The sequence below is a fragment of the Corapipo altera genome, unplaced genomic scaffold, assembly GCF_003945725.1.
Source record: "Corapipo altera isolate COAL_440 unplaced genomic scaffold, ASM394572v1 61022, whole genome shotgun sequence".
In the NCBI taxonomy this organism is placed as follows: Eukaryota; Metazoa; Chordata; class Aves; order Passeriformes; family Pipridae; genus Corapipo; species Corapipo altera.
Genome location: NW_020885065.1, coordinates 111,596 through 131,595, shown reverse-complemented (window position 1 = coordinate 131,595; position 20,000 = coordinate 111,596). Strand labels below are relative to the sequence as shown.

Below are 20,000 nucleotides of genomic sequence, written 5' to 3'. Positions count from 1 at the left end.
GGGGGGGACACAATATAACAAAACCATTGGAGAGTGTCCAAAGGAGGCCACGAGGATGGGGAAGGGCCTTGGTTTGAAGCCGTGTGAGGACACTGAGGGCACTTGGTGTGTTCAGCTGGAGAAGAGGAGACTGAGGGGAGACCTCACTGCAGTTCCAACTGCCTGGGCAGGGGCAGAGGAGGGGCAGGGACTGAGCTTTGCTCTGGGGGGACCAGGGACAGCACCCAGGGAATGGTTGGAGCTGTGTCAGGGCAGGGTCAGGTTGGATCTCAGCCAAAGGTTCTGCCCCAGAGGGTGGTTGGCACTGCCCAGGCTCCCCAGGGCAGTGGGCACAGCCCCAAGGCTACCAGAGCTCCAGGGTTGTTCAGACAACGCTCTCAGGGACAGGGTGGGATTGTTGGGGTGTCTGCAGGGCCAGGAGCTGCCCTTGGTGATCGTGATGGGTCCCTTCCAACTCAGGGTACTCCATGATTCTCTGATCTTGCCCTCTGCAGGGATCCCAACGCTGGGCAAGAACGTGGTGGTGGCCGGGAGGTCGAAGAACGTGGGGATGCCCATCGCGATGCTGCTCCACACTGATGGCAAACACGAGCGGCCTGGAGGTAGGAAACCTGTCCCACTGCCCTCTTCAGGCTCCTAGAGCCATCTCAGGGGTCCCTCAGGAATCTGGCCAAGGCTGGGGAGTTGATTCTGCACATGGTCTTAAAATTGTTAAGGTTGGAAAAGGCCTTAGGGGTCATCAAGCCCAACCATCAACCAGCACCATGTTCACCACTAGACCGTGTCCTCAAGTGCCACATCCACATGTTTTTTGAACACTTCAGGGATGGTGACTCCACCATTTCCCTGGGCAGCCTGTTCCAATGTTTAACAACCCTTTTCTTGAAGGAATTTCCCCAATACCCAACCTAAACTTCCCCTTCCTGTTTCCTCTTGTCCTGTCCCTTGTTCCCTGGGAGCAGAGCCCAACCCCCAGCTGGCTCCAGCCTCCTGTCAGGGAGTTGTAGAGACCAATAAGGTCTTCCCTGAGCCTCCCTGTAACATTTTGGATCCTCCTTCATCAAGTCCTTGTCCCCTTCTGTCCCCAAGCCCTTCCCTCTGACTCCACAGGCTGTTCCCTGGGGTTTGTCAGCAGGCCCTGATGTTGCTGCTCAACACAGGGGTGGTCTTGAAGGGGAAGATGCAGAGAACTGGCTGGGTTTGGGAATTAAAGCTCCATGGAATCACTCTCCCAGGTGATGCCACAGTCACGATCTCCCACCGCTACACCCCCAAGGAGCAGCTGAAGCAGCACATGATCCGTGCAGACATCGTGGTGGCAGCAGCAGGTAGGGCCTGGCTGATGGCACAGCTGAGGGGCACAGAGGGTGCTCCAGGTGTTCCTGGTGGGAATCCTTGGCATGGAATGTTCTGGAGCCTCTCTGGCAGTGTGGGAGAGTCTGGTGCTCCCAGGGCTGCAGGTGAGGGGCTGCTGGAGCCAGTTCATCCTGTGCAGAAGCCAAGGAGCAGCATCTTTGTTCCTAGCAGAGCTGTTTGTGGCTTTGCCTTTGAAATGGAAAATAACACCTGGCAGGAGGGGCTTGGCCTGCCCATGACACCTGATCAGATCCTAAAGAGCAGCATGGAATCAGAGACTATAATGAGTTGGAAGGGACCCATCAAGTGCAGCTCCCGGGCCTGCACAGAAACCCCAGCAGTCCCACCCTGTCCCTCAGAGCATTGTCTGAACAACCCTGGAGCTCTGGCAGCCTTGGGGCTGTGCCCACTGCCCTGGGGAGCCTGGGCAGTGCCCAACCACCCTCTGGGGGAAGAACCTTTCCCTGAGATCCAACCTGACCCTGCCCTGACACAGCTCCAACTGTTCCAGGGTCCTGTCCCTGCTCACAGAGAGCAGAGATCAAAGCTGCCCCTCAGGAGGATTTTGAAGACCCCAATGAGGTCTGACTTCAGTCTCCTCTGCTCCAGCTGAACACACCAAGTGCCCTCAGTGTCCTCACACAGTTTCCAATCAAGGCCCTTCCCCATCCTCCTTCCCTCCTTTGGACACTCTCCAATGGTTTTGTTATATTGTGTCCCCCCAAACTGCCCCAATGTTGAGGTGAGGCCGCCCCAGGGCAGAGCAGAGCAGGACAATCCCCTCCCTGATGCCCCCAGGACACGTTGGCCCTCCTGGCTGCCAGGGCACTGCTGGCTCAGGAACAACTGGCCATGGACCAGGACCCCCAGGGCCCTTCCTGCAGCTGCTCTCCAGCCTCTCATCCCCAGCCCACACACACAGCCAGGGCTGCCCCAGCCCAGGGGCACAATCCAGCCCTTGCCCTTGCTCCACTTCCCACGGTTGGGGATTGTCCATCTCTGGTCTGCTGAGCCCTCTCTGCCCTCGAGGGAGTCAACAGCTCCTCCCAGTTTGGTGTCCTCAGCCAAGTTCCTCAGTTTTCCTTTGAGCTGATGAAGGTGTTGAAGAGAACTGCAGGATGGAGCCCTGTGGAACATCCCCAGTGCCAGCCTGACACCACCCCAGTCACTGTGACTTTGTCCCCAACCCATGAGCCAGTTGTTCACCCATCCCATAAGACTCTTATCCAGCTGTATAACAACAGGCTCTGTTGTACCTTCTGTTGTATTTATGTGGGATGACAAAAAATACCAAGAAAATAATTACCAGGGTAGGATCTGCTTACCTGGAGCAGCTGCAGAGGCACCCCCAGAGCATGAGGATCCACTCAGTCTGTGCCCTGCTCCAGACTGTCCCCTGGGCAGAGGAGCTGAGCTGCTTTGGAGGGTCTTTTTGGCAGCAGAAGGTGGGTGGGACCTGTGGGGAGGGAGGAGAGAAAGTGTGGGGTGAGAATTGGGTGTGAAGAGAAAGTGTGGGAGGTTTGGGGGTGTGTAAGGACAGAAGGGGATGGAGTCACCTGGGAAGGTGTGAGTGGAGCAGAGAGGGGGTCACATGGATGAGAGAAAACAAGAATGGGAGGGAATTCCTGTTAAAACCCAGCCCTAAGAGTGAAGGGAACAGGTCACTGTTAATAGATCCCTTGGAGTGGGTTGGAGTGAAAGGACACTCATTGATCAGTGTTTACATATTTAAATTATTTTAGATCAATTTGGTTGCAATGGAAAGGAGGGATGGAGCTGTTTTATCTGTGGGCATGGAACAATATAAAAGCACGAATATAACACTTCAGAAAATGTATAAGGGGAAAAGAAAGAAAAGATCAGAGCAGGAAGATCTCACCAGCTGTGGATTCCAGTGTTGGAATTTTGATGTCTGTTGGTCAGTCTTGATCCATCAGGGGTGGGGGAAGCCCCCAGAATGATGCCTTAGGACACTGTAGGCACCAAAACCACAATGATTAATGAGATAATCCACGTTCAGGTTCAGGTGGGAAGGCCCAGGTACCTCCCCTGGCTGATGGGTCATGTGCCAAACTCTGGTGGAAGTCCCAAAAATGAATCTGGGGGCACTTTAGGGGTCTTTGGTGGTTTATGGCCCTTCTAAGACATGACAGCTCCTCTCACAGTGTGGCTGAGCCAGTTCTGCCCCATCTGAAGGATGAAAACCTTCAGCCCTGTGTGGGAATGTCCTGATACTCCCCCAGGGGGGTTTTCCACCTGGGCCAGGTGTGTGAGGGAGGACATTGGGATGATAAAAATCATCATCCCACCTCAGGACCTGCTTCTTCTCAGCCTCTTCCATTATCTGGCTCAAAAACCAGCTCATGGGTAATCAAAAGTTGATTTGTTGTGGTCACCCTCTGGTGTTCACCCCCCTCTGCACACCTTGGACAGCACTTTAATTTCCAATGTCAGTTTTAACACATCCTCACAGTTATTTTTCTATAAAATGCCTGAAATTTTTATTAATTTCATTTTAGAAATTTAAAAGGTTCATCCTCAGCAGAACTGTCCTCTCCAAAGAAAAGAGGTGATGTGAAATTTAAACAGGAGAACTAAAGGATGTTTGTGACAAACTTGAAAATTGTTAGAAAAAATGAGGGACTGGGGAAGAATATTGATTCCAACAGTGGCAAGAAATTTCTCCTTTAGCTAATAATAGTGATGGGTCAGCAAAGCACCTGCTGCCCCTGGAAGTGATTGTTTGAGTCATTAATTGTTAATATTTAAGTGTCTCTCAGTTCTTCCCCTCAGTATCTGGCTGAACCAGACAAACACGCCCCACCCTAAAAGGGAGGTTGAGCCCCAAGCTGCTGCTCCCACCCCTCCCTGTCCCTCTGGGACAGCCCTGGGATAAATCTGGAGCCTCTGCCAGGCTGGGATGGGGTGGGATCAGGCACTGCTCCAGGTTCCTGTCCCAGTGCAGCTGGAAAACCTGCTGGAGCTGCACCAAACAGCCCCAGACCCCAAATGCTTTGAGGATTCCATGTGGAGAAGGTGTGAGGTCCCAGAGCTTCCTGGGCATGGATTCCAGCTCTTTGCTCTGAGTTCTCAGGGAACATCTCAAACAGAAACATGGAATCATGGAATGGTTGAGGGACCTTAAGGATCATGTTGTTCCAACCCCCAGACACCTTCCACGAGCCCAGGTTGCTCCAACCTGGCCTTGGACACTTCCAGGGATGGGGCAGCCACAGCTTCTCTGGCAATTCCAGCCCAGCCCCTCTCCACCCTCAAAGGGAGGAATTTTTTACCAACATCCAACCTAAAATTTCCCTTCTTTCAGTTTGAAAGTGAAATATCTGATTGAGCTGCATATGAGTAGCTGAAATGTGCTCCTGTCGATTTGCATTTCATGGGATCATTTAGGTTGGAAAAGACCCTGAAGATTATGGAGTCCAGCTGGTCTGGGGGGCAGGAAGGGCAGATGGGCCAGAACATCCTGGGAATGTGGGTGAGGAGGAGCAGGGGGGCTGTTTAACACCCCTGAGTGTGTAGTTCTGTGCTTTTCCAGGCATTCCCAACCTGATCACAGCTGACATGATCAAAGAAGGAGCTGCAGTGATTGATGTGGGAATAACCAGAGTGCAGGATCCTGTCACTGCCAAGTCCAGGCTGGTTGGGGACGTGGATTTTGAAGGTATGGAAAGGCTCTGGGTGTGGGTTCTGGAGCACTTGGGTGCTGCAAAGGGAAGGAAAGTCCTGGTTCGTGTGTCTGGTTCATCCAATATTGTTCCGTGTTATCCCAGGACATGCCATGGGAAAGCTGCAGAGGAGACTCACCCTGTTGGGTCACTTTGCCTCTATTCCAAAACCTCTTTTAAAAGAAAGCCATGCAGAACTTACCTCCTGCCCTGTATTCCCTGGCCTTGATCCTCCTGGAGCTGCACCCCCACAGGGGCTCTTGGGATGAGCCTGGGGGAAGACCTGGGAATTTCCCCCTGGAAGAAAAAGAGGGTGAATGTCCAGATCGATGAAGTACCAGCATCAAGGCCACACCTAGTCTTGGATTTGACATTTCTGTGCTAGAAACCAGCTTTTAGACCTTACTTTAGATCCTTTAGTCCTCCCTTTGAGCTTTTCCCCAGCCTGGGCTTTGCAGCTGGGCTGGTTTAGAGCAGCAGGGACGGAAAGAGCGGGGCTGGATAACGGGGAAAAACGTGGAGAAACTCCTGTTCCTAAATGATGACCCTGGAGGAGATCTGGGGGCTTTTAGCCTGGGAATTGTTGCTGCTGTTGATTTTGCTGCTGAGCTGTGCCTTTCCTCCCCAGGGGTGAGGAAGAAGGCCAGTTACATCACCCCGGTGCCGGGCGGGGTGGGGCCCATGACCGTGGCCATGCTGATGAAAAACACCATCATTGCTGCCAAGAAGCTGCTGAAACCCAAAGAGTTGGAAGCACTGACTGCTTGACCTGGGCCATCCTTCTCCTTCGTAGCACTGAAAGCAACATTCCAAACTGACTCCCAAACAGGCCGATAGAAAATGCAATATTTTTTTATTTATTGTCTCAGAATGGGAAAAATTTCCCACTCGGAGGTCGCAGGTATTTATTGGAGCTGAAGCAGCTGCATCTGGTGGTACTGAGGTGTGTAAATCTTCATGCCTGTGCTCCTCCTGCTTGTTAAGCTGCTCTGTGTGTGAGCCAGACCTGCTCCTGCAGGAATTTGGGATCCTGGGAATGCAGCTTTCCCGGGAGCTCCATCAGCACTCCCTTGGGATATTTGCTCCATGGTACAAAGCCTTGATGGTTCTGTTCTCACAGATCTGGAGTGTGGCTTGTGCTGCTCTCCTGCTCAATGCTGGATGTTTAGTTTGAGCTCTTCTGTAGAAGAAATTACTTGAAAAATTAAAAATAAAGCCATATTTGTGCTCTGAGGCTGTGGAGGGCCCTGGGCAGTGGCAGAGCTGTTGTAACATGTTCTAGTGTGCAGCTAAGCTGGGGTTTTTTTGCTGTTTGGTTGGTGAATTTTTTAAAAAGCCTTTTTTTTTCTAACCAAAGAAAAGTGTGAGGAGAGTTTGGTGTCCACAAAGGGCACACAGGAGGTTCCCTGGGCTGTGTTATGAAGTGTGTAACTAGTGAGTAATGCAGGCTAACAAAATAAAGTGTGAGAAGACAAAAAAAAAAAATCCCTGTTTGTGCCCTGGAATTATTACTAGTCAACTACTTCACTTCTAGAAAAGCTGCACTAATTGTTTTTAGAGCTGTTACCCCAGAGCAGGGGGAGGTCTGGCTGCCACCCAGAGCTTACCTGGGACAACTGCTCCACCAGCACCAACTGGCCTTGAAAGTAAGCAAATCTCTTCCTTTCAAGCCTGATCAAAACCTGTTCAGCTCCCTGAGTCTTATTTCTCAGCTAAATCCACATCACAGCATGAGGGATGTTTTTAAGCTCTAATTATCCCATGAACATCAGCCTTACCTGAGGTGATGCCTCAAGCAGGGTGGAAAAACTTCCTTGCAGGATTATCCATGGGCAGTGAGGTGAATCTTGGACTCTTTCCTCTTCACATATTCCCTGGTGTGACTGGTCCCACCTTCCTGAGAGCAGGAATATTGTGGTGCCATCAGTTGGAGTAGATCTTGGAAGCTTTTCCAACCTTTAACAGGCTGAAGGTACCAGCTGAGCTGGTGCCAAACCCCCCTCTCCTGGAGGGGGGAACACTGATAAAAACACAGGGGGAAGGAAATTTGGGATTCAGGGGCTCTGCAGCAGAAACACACTGAGAGCTGAGACTCATTGAAACGAGGTTTATTGGGTTTTATCCAAGAAATACAAAATGTGACAGTGGTCCCAGGCTGGAGGCGGCGAATCTCGGACGCTCCGTTTGCTCGTACAAAAAGTAGAATCCACGGTGCAAAATAGACAAATTGAGCCAAAACCAAGCTGGATTCTACAGTGGCTTCAGCTCTGCCCTATGGAACAGCTACCAGAGTCCACAAAGCCTGTCCAGGGGTGGTGGAAATAGAGCTGAGGGGCTGGATAAAGCGAATTAACCCGGTTGATTAAAATCATAAGCCTACGATGCTTCTACCACACAGGATTGGTACAAAACGCTACAAAATAGACACAGTGCCTCCAAGTTGAAATGGTTCTGACTGTTCGTTAACACTGAAGTGGTGATAGGGTAACAATGTGTTATTTCTCTCACCCCCTGTCCCCAGGAAATGCACCTGAACCAGAAAAAAAATTGCTATAAATAGGAAATTGCCTTCAAGTCTCTGTTGGCTTTGACTATTTACAGGGATCTGTCCCACACAAAGGTTCAGACCAGTTGCAATATTTAACTGGTGGCCCAGAAACCCCAGTAGTGCTGGTGTAAATATCAGGCAGGGTGATCCTGCTCCTGGGGAAGGGGTTTGGGGCTCTGGGAGGTTGGAAATGGAGAAAAAAAATACAGAATTAGACTAGAAAAAAAATGAGTAAAAGAAACAGATTTGAGGGTTGTTTCAGAGCAGTGTCTGGGCTTGGTCTGTGGAGGGGAAAAAATCCTTGAAAGCCTCAGCACTGCCCTGGTGCTGCTGGAATAAAGGTGTGGGAGCTGGGCAGAGGCAAAGGGAGCTCGGAGCCTCCCTGGCTCCAAACCTTCTCCCTTTCCTTCCTCTCCCAGAGGATCCAGAGGCAGCAGTGGGTGGGAAGAGCCCGTTACGGAGCTGAAATGCCGACGGACACCCAGCAGGGAGGTGCTGGGTGTGAGCCTGGAGCACGGGGGGGGGTCCTGGCTCTGTGTCCTGGCTCTGCCCTCCCTGTTCCAGGTGCTTGTTCTCCCCTCCCTGTTCCAGCCACCGGCTGTTAAACTGCTGGGAATGACCAGGATGGAGGAGCTGAAGTGGGAGTGAAGCCCCTTGGACAGGGCTGGGCAGCAGAGAATCCTTGAATTCCTCCAGTGAGAGAATTCCTCTAGTGAGAGCACGGCTTGGGAATGTCTCACTCCCAAGAGGAAGGGACAGGGCTGTTCCCAGGCCAGGGGTGGCCCTGGAGAGCCATGGTGAGGACATGGGGATGGGCCACCAAAGGGCTTCACTGCAGCCACTGTTCCCATTTCCCTGCAGAAACCATTCCCAACACCCTACAGAACCTATTCCTGATTCCTGCAGAAACCTTTCCTCTTTCCTACAGAAACTGTTCCAAATTCCTTGCAGAAACCATTCCCAATTTCCCTGCAGAAACCATTCCTGTTTCCTACAGAAACCTTTCCTCTTTCCTACAGAAACTGTTCCCAATTCCTTGCAGAAACCATTCCCAGTTTTCCTGCAGAACCCATTCCTGTTTCCTACCGAACCCATTCCTGTTTCCCTGTAGAACCCATTCCTGTTTCCTACAGAAACCATTCCCAATTTCCTGCAGAAACCAAGGCCCCATTCCCTGCCCTGCTCTTGCTCCACAGCCTGGTTGTTGTTGCCCTCAAGTGGCAACAACCTTCATCCCGAGCTGCTTCTCCTCCTTCCCTTCCTTCCCTGGAGCTCCAGGCTCCTCTCCATCCTGCTGTGCCTCCTCTTCCTCCTCAGCCCAATCCCAGCAGATCCAGGTCCCTCTGGACGCTCCCACCACACCTGGGATCCCATGGAAAGGACCCCACCCCTTGGACCAGCACCCTGCTGCCGACACACCCCCTTCCCAAAACAAGCCTCCCCAAGAGCCACATCACGGATCCAGGGATTTGGGAGCAGGGCCAAATCTCCCTCAGCCACTCAACCCTCCTCCCTACCCCAAAATCCCCCCAAAAAGCATCACCCCCTTTTCCTCCAGCACATCAGCTGCTCCCACATCCCAATCCCCTCCAGCTGCTCCAGCCCCGCAGCAGCTGCGGGGCCAAAATCACCAATTCCACCTTTCCAGCCCCGTTTCCCAGCGGGAAGGGCTGGAAACCCAACACCTCACGGCACTAAAAACCCCTGGAGCAAAACCCCTGGGGCCTCCAGTCTCCCATAGAAAAATAAGCCCGATTTCCTTTATATATATATATATGAATGTGCAGGTGTCTCTATATATATATATATATAAACTGGGGGCTGGGGGGCTATAACGTGGTCTCACTGCCCATGTCCCGCGGGGCCTTCTCCGTGTCCGTGTCCTCGTAATCCGACTCCATCTCGATCTTCACCTGGGGCACGGCACAGATCGGGCTCCGGGAGTAGTTAAAGGCAGGAGAGGATGGGCAGGAAATCTTCAGGTGGAGGGTTATACTGGGAATGAGGAGGAGAGATGGGAATCAGCAGCGGGCTGTGGGATCCCCCATCCCAAAATCACCCCGAGACCCTCAGGAAACACTCCGGGTGACGGGCAGGAAATCTTGAGGGGAAGGGGAATATGAGGAGGAGAGAGGGGAGTCAACAGCCAAACCCGTCAGAAGGCTGGATGCATGGAGATTTTGGAGTCAAAGTATTGGATCCATGGAAATTTTGGAGTCAAAATATTGGATGCACAGAAATTCCAAAGTCAAAGTGTTGGATGCTCAGATATTTTGGAGTCAAAGTACTGGATGCATGGATACTGTGGAGTCAAAATGTTGGATGAACAGGAATTTTGGAGTCAAAATGTTGGATGCATGGAAATTTTGGAGTCAGAGTATTGGATACATGGAAATTTTGGAGTCAAAATGTTGATGCACAGAAATTCTGGAGTCAAAGTATTGGATCCGTGGAAATTTTGGAGTCAAAATGTTGGATGCACAGAAATTCCAAAGTCAAAGTGTTGGATGCTCAGATATTTGGGAGTCAAAGTACTGGATGCATGGATACTGTGGAGTCAAAATGTTGGATGAACAGGAATTTTGGAGTCAAAATGTTGGATGCATGGAAATTCTGGAGTCAAAGTATTGGATACATGGAAATTTTGCAGTCAAAACGTTGGGTTGGGGTCAAAATGTTGGATGCACAGATATTGTGGAAGTCAAAATGCTGGATGCACGGAAATTTGGAGTCATAATATTGAAACTTTGGAGGCAAAATATTGGATACACAGATACTTTAGAGTCAAAATGTTGGATTCACAGAAATTTTGGATTCAAAGTATTGAATGCATGGAAATTTTGGAGTCAAATTATTGCATGTGTGGATACCGTGTGTGAAATTATTGGATGCACAGAAATTTTGGAGAAAAAATAGTGGATTCACAGAAATTTTGGAGCCAAAATGTTGGATCCCTTGAAATTTTGGAGGCAAAATCCATCCCAAAACCACACTGGGACCCTCAGGAAAACACTCCACATGGTGCCGCTGCCAATAAATTAATTAAAACTCATGTTTTGCCTTTTGTCTGCAGAGAATAACCCCAAATTTCAGGATTTGGAGACACCCCTATCCTAAAAATCCCTGTGATTGTTGCTCAGCAGTGTTTTTATGGCTCCAAACCCTCTCCCAACATCCTGTTTGGCAACGAAACCGCCCCAAATCCAGAGGGATGGTGTGGAAATAAACCTGGATGTTTGGGAAGTGCTCAAGGGTGGTGCCAACTGGCTGGAGAAGGTGATGCCCAGCCAGGAGCAGTGGTGGGTTATCCCAAAAATGTCCTCCCTGGGGATGGGGGAGAGGGTGGGGGACCCCTTTTGGGGCTGTTTACCTGCGATCCATGTCTGAACCATTCGGGGAGGAATCAGAACGCAAAGCTCCAGGTGGAGGCCCTCTTTCCTGGGGGGACATGGAGGTGAAACATTCCCCAGGTGAGGCAGAATCTCCCCCCCCTCCCAAAAAAAACCAAACCAAAAACCCCCTCGCCCCCAACTCCAAGATACCACCAGATACTCCAAGATACTGCATCTTCTGGGCAGTGGGAGCAGGAGAAAAGCTCCTGGGAAATGCTGATTTTTGGGGGTGATTAGAGGAAGACAAGGCCCTGCAAGCCCTGCCAAGAGCCATGTGAGGGCCCAGTTAGTGAATCAGCCAGTCAAAACTCGCTGGAGTCGTGATGCAACCTGGAACAAACCCTCCCAAAATTTATCCTGCGCGGTTTTGGTCACTCCCATTGGGAAGGTTGAGCCAAACTGAACAAATCTGGGGAATTCCAACACAAGCTCTGCACCCCCTGCTTTGGGGGGCTGCAAACATTCCCAAATGTGTATATATATTTTTTAGAATCCCTGTTGTGGGGGATGAAACCCAGGAGAGTCCTGGCTTTTGTTGAGATTCAAGGAAATCTTAGTGGTCCCCTGGTCTTGGGGTCAGAGATGCTCTTGAAGATCCCACTCTCTTCTCCTTGATTTTAGCCCTGATCCTGGGGAGCAGGAGCGGGAGGGATCCAGGGTGCATCTTCCAGCAGGATTAGTGCCATGGGAAGCTGAGTGGGTGCTGTGGAGGGGGTTAGGAAGCAGCAGGGAAGGCGGGAGAGGCTCCTGAGCCCGTTACTTACGGCTGAGGCAATGGGGGCCCCCGTTTCGGGGCTGTGCTGGGAGGGGCTCCATGGGGATCTTAATGAATGAGGGAGGTGGGAACTGGGGAAAAAATGGGGAAATTCGGTGAAAGCAGTGCTTGGGTGGGCTCTGAGACCACCTGGAGCACCCACAGGCACCCAAAACCTGGAGAGGTGGGTGCAGGAGGAGAAGGATTTGCCTTCATCACCCCAAATCCCCTGGCAGGGTCTGCAGCAGGAGGCTCTGCCCTGAGAAGGTGATGCCTTAAAATACATATTATGTCGATTTCAGTGTAGCTTTTTAGCACTTTTGGAACAGAAACTTTCTAAGCACCTTTTGTACGAGATTCCCAAAATGCTGTTTAATATTTCTGGTCAAGGATCCCAACAGGCAAAAGATTTTTAGTGAGGTAAAGAACATTTTTTTTTCCTGTAGAAAATGTTCTTAGAATAAGACATAACAGGCCCACTGCTTGATATAACCAGGTCCAAACTATTCAGAGGACCCAGAAGCCTTGAAACTGTTCCAAGAAGGACAAAAGATGATGATGAAGAGGAGGATGAGGAGGAAGGAGGGGTCTTTTGGACCTCCAACTCAAATTTGGGAGGTGCGTCGAGGGTGGTACTGTGGGAGGGGTGGTTTTGGAAGTGAGTCTAACAGTATCAGGTTTGAATTATTAACTTGATTAATTAATTAGGCAACAAAATAAAAGCAAGAGGCTTTTGGACCTCTGCATGCATGCTTTGGAAGAAATTAGATTCTTGTGCATCTGACATCATCATCATAAAAGGAATTGCTGCTTCCTGAAGCTCACAAATTGAGTCTTGGGTTTTTTTTTTTTTAAGAGCCAATTTAGGGTGATATATTTGGCCTGGAATCCAGGCACAGAATCCAAACAATCCAAGTTGGTTCACTGAGCTATCACTGGTGCCAAGAGGCTGCTTTTAGTGTTGAACTGGGCTCAAACCAGCAAAACTTCAAACACATCTCCTGCTTTTTGGAGCAGGACTTGGCAGATGAGCTGCTAACTGACCTGCAGTCAATTATTTTATAACTCTTTAGAGTTATAAAATAATGGCTTTTAAGCCCAGTCCAACCTTCACAGGGCAGATTCTTCCACAGACATTCCTGGAGTGTGTGGAGCTCCCATGACCTCTTCATGGTCACTCTCCAGGGGTTCTGTGAGAGATCTGTCCATGATCCATGAGTTCCATCAATCTCTACTTAATGATTGTTTCTTTTTGCCAGCTTTGATAAAATTGTTGTGATATAATTGCTTTGCACTGTACTACTTTATGCTATATTACACCCTACCAGTAGTTTTTAGCTTTCACACTGTATAGTAAATAATTCTGATTAAGGTCTTTCATCTGTTCATTCATCAGAATAAATAATTAATTTTATATAAATATGTCTGATTTGTCTTCACTAAAACCCGTGGGACAGAAGTGGTTCAATCACACTTCTATAATTCCTTAAATTTAAGCAGTTGACATAATCCAAGGCTAAGATTGGATCCAGCCACCCCCAGGCTCCTCTGGGAGAAGGAGTTTGGAATGCAAGGGAGTCCTGGGAGGTTTGGGGGTCTATGGGGGGTGTTGGGGGTCCTTTCTGCACCTCAAGAGGCTTCTCTAATGAACTTTGTCTCAGCTTTCCACTCCCCTCCGATGGGTTGAACAGGTTAACGATGCTTTGCCATCACACAATGGGTTCTGTACCCTCAGCTGTGGGATTTGAGCTCTTCTCTCTTTTTTTGCCATGATTTTCCAGCTTTCAGGGCAGTCTGAGCATTCCCTGGAGCCTCCTGCCAGCCCCTAAATGTCACTGAAACCCCCCCAGTCAGCCTGTTGGATCTCTGCAGTGAAACACTTCCAGGAGTCACAGATCTTCATCCCAAACCCACCAACCTGGAAGTTTCAGTGGGACCTTCCCCTCCCACTGGTCTGGAATGTCCCCACTGTCCACAGGAGCCCCTCACCCACCTCCTCGTCACTGCTGCTGTCTCCTTTATTGCCTTTTTTCTTCTTCTTCTTGTCGTCCTCTTTCTTCTTCTCCTTCTCGGGGATGATGTTGTCGATCCAGGCCAGGTCGTGTTGGGAGAAAACAAAATCCAGCAGCCTCCTGACCAGGATCAGGGCTAAAATCTATGAGGGTAGAGAAATGAGAGTGGAATCCCAGAATCACAGAGTCAACCAGGTTGGAAAAGACCTTTGGGATCATCGAGTCCAACCTGTGACCCAACCCCACCTTGTCCCCCCCACCATGGCACTGATGCCACATCCAGGCTCTGCTTAAACCCCTCCAGGGACGGGGACTCCACCCCCTCCCTGGGCAGCCCATTCCAAGGGCTCATCCCTCTCTCTGGGAAGAACTTCTCCCCCATGGCCAACCTAAACCTGCCCTGGGGCAGCTCCAGGCTGTGCCCTCTTGTCCTACTGCTGGTTCCTGGCAGCAGAGCCTGACCCCCCCCGGCTCCCCCCTCCTGTCAGGGAGCTGCAGAGAGTGAGAAGGTCTCCCCTGAGCCTCCTCCTCTCCAGGCTGAGCCCCCCCAGCTCCCTCAGCTGCTCCTCACAGCACTTGTGCTCCACACCCTTCCCCAGCCTCGTTGCCTTCTCTGCACCTGCTCCAGCCCCTCAACATCCTTCCCAAACTGAGGGCCCAGAGCTGGGCCCAGCACTCCAGGGGTGGCCTCCCCAGTGCCCAGGGCAGGGGCACAATCCCTGCCCTGCTCCTGCTGCCACACTATTCCTGAGCCAGGCCAGGCTCCATTGGCCTCTTGCCCCCCTGGGCCCCCCTGGCTCATGTTCAGCTGCTGTCAGTCAGTCCCCCCAGGTCCCTTTCTGTCCCCCCACTCTGGCCCAGCCCGTGGGGCTGCCGGGGGTTGATGTGGCCCAAGGGCAGGACCCGGCCCTTGGCCTTGGTGAACCTCATCCCCTTGGAATCAGCCCATGGATCCAGCCTGTCCAGGTCCCTCTGCAGAGCCCTCCTGCCCTCCAGCAGATCCACACTCCCCTCTGTGTGATGTCCCCCCATGGGAGGGGTGGCCACGCTGGCCAGACCATAAACACAGGCACATTTTGCCTTTCTCTCCTGGGACCCCCTATCATCCTGTGACCTCTCAGGGGTGGCTGTACAATTTTCTCATTCTAACCTCTTTCTTTACTCCTTCCTTCTTCTCTCAGTCTCTTCCCTTCCTTTCTTTCTTTACCCTTCCCTTAACCTCCTGTGGGTGACAAAACTGATGGGTTGTATTTTACTTCCATTGTGGTTGTCACGTGCTGGGTGCTTTGGTGGGACCTTCTCCTTGGTTGTGTGTTACCCCTATGAACCTTTTCCCAAAATGCCTCTTTCCTCCCTAAATTAAAAGAAGTCTCCTGGGAAATGCTTGTAGCATGTTCTCTCTGCAGGACTTCAAGGTGTAAAGAACCAAAGTTCTTTATACCAAGAACCAAGAGTGAGTTCCCACACACTCTGCAAGAGTTGTGTGGGAACTCTTGGAGTCTTAAATACAAGCAGAACTCCTGGGCAGCTCCTGGTTTGGACCCGGGGCTTTACACCCCCAGCCTGGGGTCACCTGCACATTTGTGATGGAAGATCTGCCGGAGCACCTCTCACCCCGAGACCTGGGGGGTCACCAAAATCCCCTTAAATCCCAAAAATCTCAGTCCAAGCCAGGCTGGAGTTACCATGACGGGGAAGATGATGGCGGCCACGGTGGATTTGAGGATCCAGAGCACGGCCAGGCAGATGATCTGCACCAGGGTGAAGAGGTGGATGCGCCGCAGGGGGACGTGCCGCAGGAACACGTAGTCGGGCTGGTGCTTGGCCGGCATGAGGAAGAGCTTGCACCGATCCCAAAACTGCCAGGGGAGGAAGATCCCTATTAATCCTCACCCCCATCCCAAGAAAACCCTCTTTGAGTCCCCAGATTGGGGATTTGGTTTTTTTTTTTGGGGGTGTTTCTCAGAGGGTTTTGCTTTTGCAAAGTATTGGGTGCACGGAAATTTTGGGGTCAAAATGTGGGACGTGTGGAAATTTTGGGGTCGAAATGTTGGATGCCCAGAAATTTTGGAGTCAGAATACTGGATGCAAGGAAATTTTGGAGGCGAAATATTGGATACGTGGATATTGTAGAGTCAAAAATTTGGATGGACAGAAATTTTGGAGGCAAAATTCTGGATGCATGGAAATTTTGGTGTAAAATATTGGATACGTGGATATTGTCGAGTCAAAAATTTGGACGTGCAGAAATTTTGGAGACGAAATTTTGGATGCACGGAAATTTTGGTGATAAAATATTGGATGCAAAGAAATTTTGGAGTAAAAATATTGGATGCAAGGAAATTTTGGAGGCAAATTTTGGATGCACAGGATTTTGGAATCAAAACACTGGACACGCAGAAAGTTTGGAGTCAAATATTGGGTGTATGGATATTGTGGAGCCAAAATATTGGAAGCATGGAAATTTCGGAATCAAAATGTTGGATGCCCAGAAATTTTGGAGTCAAAATTCTGGATGCACGGAAATTTTGGAGGTAAAATGTTGGATGTGTGGAAATTTTGGAGGCAAATTTTTGAAGCACAGAAATTTTGGTGTAAAAATATCAGATGCAAGGAAATTTTGGAGGTAAAATATTGGATACGTGGATATTGTAGAGTCAAAAATTTGGACGTGCAGAAATTTTGGAGGAGAAATTTTGGATGCACGGAAATTTCGGTGTAAAAATATTGGATGCAAAGAAATTTTGGAGGCAAAATATTGGACGCAAGGAAATTTTGGAGGCAAATTTTGGATGTGCAGAAATTTTGGAGTCAAAGTATTGGACAAACGGAAAGTTAGGAGTCAAAATATTGGATGCATGGATGTTGTGAAGTCAAAATGCTGGAAGCATGGAAATCTTGGAATCAAATATTGGACACACAGAAAGTTTGGAGTCAAATAGTGGGTGAATGGATATTGTGGAGCCAAAATATTGGAGGCATGGAAATTTCGGAATCAAAATGTTGGATGCCCAGAAATTTTGGAGTCAAAATTCTGGATGCACGGAAATTTTGGAGGCAAAATGTTGGATGTGTGGAAATTTTGGAGGCAAATTTTTGAAGCACGGAAATTTTGGTGTAAAAATATCGGATGCAAGGAAATTTTGGAGGTACAATATTGGATACGTGGATATTGTCGAGTCAAAAATTTGGACGCACAGAAATTTTTGAGGCAAAATTTTGGATGCACGGAAATTTCGGTGATAAAATACTGGATGCAAAGAAATTTTGGAGGCAAAATGTTGGATGTATGGAAATTTCAGAGGCAAAATATTGGATACATGGATATTGTGGAGGCAAAATGTTGGATGTATGGAAATTTCAGAGGCAAATTTAGAAGCACAGAAATTTTGGTGTAAAAATATCGGATGCAAGGAAATTTTGGACTCAGAATTTTGGATGCATGGAAATTTTGGAGTCAGAATGTTGGATGCACGGACATTTTGGAATCAAAATGTTGGATGCACAGAAATTTTGGTGTAAAAATATTGGATGCAAAGAAATTTTGGAGGCAAAATATTGGACGCAAGGAAATTCTGGAGGCAAATTTTGGATGTGCAGAAATTTTGGAGTCAAAGTATTGGACAAAAGGAAAGTTAGGAGTCAAAATATTGGATGCATACATATTGTGAAGCAAAATGCTGGAAGCATGGAAATTTTGGAATCAAATATTGGACACACAGAAAGTTTGGAGTCAAATATTGGGTGTATGGATATTGTGGAGCCAAAATATTGGAGGCATGGAAATTTTGGAATCAAAGTGTTGGATGCCCAGAAATTTTGGAGTCAAAATTCTGGATGCTTGGAAATTTTGGAGGCAAAATGTTGGATGTATGGAAATTTCAGAGGCAAATTTTTGAAGCACAGAAATTTTGGTGTAAAAATATTGGATGCAAGGAAATTTTGGACTCAAAATTTTGAATGCACGGAAATTTTGGTGTAAATATATCGGATGCACAGAAATTTTGGACTCAGAATTTTGGATGCATGGAAATTTTGGAGTCAGAATGTTGGATGCACGGACATTTTGGAATCAAAATGTTGGATGCACAGAAATTTGGGATAAAAACATTGGATGCAAAGAAATTTTGGAGGCAAATTTTGGATGTGCAGAAATTTTGGAGTCGAACTATTGGACAAACGGAAAGTTAGGAGTCAAAATATTGGATGCATGGATGTTGTGAAGTCAAAATGCTGGTAGCACGGAAATCTTGGAATCAAAATGTTGGATGCACAGAAATTTTGGAGTCAAAATCGTCCTTTTCCACCCAGTTCATGGTTGTTGAGGAGGAAGAGAAGGAGAAGGAAGAGGAGCAGGATGAGGAGGAGGAGCAGAACTCACCTGGATGCCGTTCAGTGATGCCACCCCCATGTACAGGAAGACACCGTAGAGCACTGGCATGGGAATGTACTGGGAACATGAAAAAAACACGGAACTCAGCCCAGGGAAGGCAGTAGCTCATTCCTAGGGACAAGGACCAGCTCAGGGGGTCACGAGGAGGGGAGAAAACCCAGCTTTTCCTTGGATATCTGAAGGGAGGGAGCTGGGATGTGGCAATGGGAATGTTCTACCTTTGGGCAAAATCCACCTTTTTGCAGGGAGGGAACCGGGATGTGGGAGTGGGAATGTTTTGACTCCAGGACTGGGGCCATGGGGAGGGGGGAAGATCCAGCTTTTTCTGGACATTTGCAGGGATGTGGAAATGTTCTACCTCCAGAATGGGGGGCGACAGGGAGGGGGCAGAATCCAGCTTTTCCTGGACTTCTGTGGGGAGGGAGCTGGCATGGGGGAATGGGAATATTCTACCTTCAGGATGGGGGCCATGGGAAGGGAGAAAAATCCAGCTTTTTCTGGACATTTGCAGGGAGTGGGAATGAAAATGCTTTACCTTTGAGATGGGGGCCATGGGGAAGGGGCAGAATCCAGCTTTTCCTGGACACTTCCAGGGATGTGGGAATGGGAATGTTTTATCTCCAGGGTGGGGCCATGGTAGGGGGCAGAATTCAGCTTTTCCTGGACATTTGCAGGGATGTGGGAATGGGAGTGTTCTACCTCCAGGATGGGGTCTATGGGGAGGGGGAAGAATCCAGTTTTTTATTTAGGGAGGGAGATGGAAACAAGAATGTTTTACCTTCCAGATGGGGGCCTTGGGGAGGGAGCTGGGATGTGGGAACAGGAATGTTTTACCTCCAGGATGGGGGCCATGGGAGGGGGCAGAGTCCTTTTGTTCTTGCAGGGAGGGAACAGAGACGTGGGAACAGGAATGTTTTACCTTCAGGATGGGGGCCAGGAAGACCGAAATCCCCGTGAGCACGAAGACGATGATCCCGGTCACCCTCTGTTCCCTGGAACGGTGGGAGGAGCGGGATGAGCCGGCTGTGGTTGGGTTCCCCCCCACCATCCCCGGCCCGAGGAAGGGGAGGGCCGAGCCTTCCTCACCTGACCCCCAGGAACTGCGGCTGCTCCCCGGGCGCGCTGGTCTCCGTCTCCATCTTCAGGCTGTCGATGTGGGCGATGGAGATCACGGTGGCGGCCACGTACCAGGGCAGCCCCATGAAGGAGCACACGGCCATCAGGATGCCCACCCAGAACAGGTCCAGGTGGTAACCCGCTGCTTTCTGCAACACAGCACACCCAGGGGGTCGGGGGATCTTCCTGTGGTCGCCCCAGAGCCCACCAAGGTGGGGTGTCCCCCCATGTGCACTCCCCCTAAAGGGTCGTGCAGTGCCACCGGGCACCCTGAGTGGCCTTGAGGCACCTACAGCACCCTCATGCACCACATGCTGCTGGGGGCACCTGGCATCACCCCACATCACCCCACATCACCCCACATCAACCTGGGGTACCCCACATGGCCAGGGGACACCTGGCACCACCCCGCATCACCCTGTAGCACCCCACATTGACATGGTTCATCCTGAATCACCCCACATAACCCCATATCACCCTGGGGCACCCCACATGGCCAGGGGGCACCTGGCATCACCCTGCATCACCCTGGAGCACCACACATCGATGTGGGGCACCTGGCATCACACCACATCACCCCACATCACCCTGGAACACCCTACATTGATGTGGGGCACCTGGCATCACCCCACATCACCCTATATCACCCTGGGGCACCCCACATTGATGTGGGGCACCTGGCATCATCCCACATCACCCTATATCACCCTGGGGCACCCCACATTGTTATAGTGCACCCAGCATTG

The 20,000-nt window shown here is 50.0% G+C and overlaps 2 protein-coding genes across 2 annotated transcripts in view; one reads left to right on the top strand and one right to left on the bottom strand.

The window, feature by feature from the left end:
* The first annotated feature begins 295 nt into the window (after positions 1–295).
* Positions 296–6,524, top strand: LOC113959829 (bifunctional methylenetetrahydrofolate dehydrogenase/cyclohydrolase, mitochondrial-like). The gene is made up of 4 exons (XM_027669097.1): positions 296–602; positions 1,236–1,328; positions 4,910–5,035; positions 5,668–6,524. The coding sequence occupies exons 1-4, from the start codon at positions 440–442 to the stop codon at positions 5,805–5,807; spliced, it is 522 nt and encodes a 173-aa protein (XP_027524898.1). The 5' UTR covers positions 296–439; the 3' UTR covers positions 5,808–6,524.
* A 3,032-nt stretch (positions 6,525–9,556) lies between these two features.
* The window catches only part of SLC4A5 (solute carrier family 4 member 5), a 39,762-nt gene continuing 29,318 nt past the window's right edge, over positions 9,557–20,000 (bottom strand). The window contains exons 20-27 of the mRNA XM_027669095.1: positions 19,225–19,403; positions 19,058–19,130; positions 18,127–18,195; positions 15,431–15,604; positions 13,727–13,888; positions 11,744–11,825; positions 10,958–11,025; positions 9,557–9,582 (exon numbers count right to left, since the gene is read on the bottom strand). Coding sequence (XP_027524896.1) covers positions 10,991–11,025; positions 11,744–11,825; positions 13,727–13,888; positions 15,431–15,604; positions 18,127–18,195; positions 19,058–19,130; positions 19,225–19,403 — 774 coding nt within the window. The 3' untranslated portion in view covers positions 9,557–9,582; positions 10,958–10,990. The remainder of the gene's footprint in view (positions 9,583–10,957; positions 11,026–11,743; positions 11,826–13,726; positions 13,889–15,430; positions 15,605–18,126; positions 18,196–19,057; positions 19,131–19,224; positions 19,404–20,000) is intronic.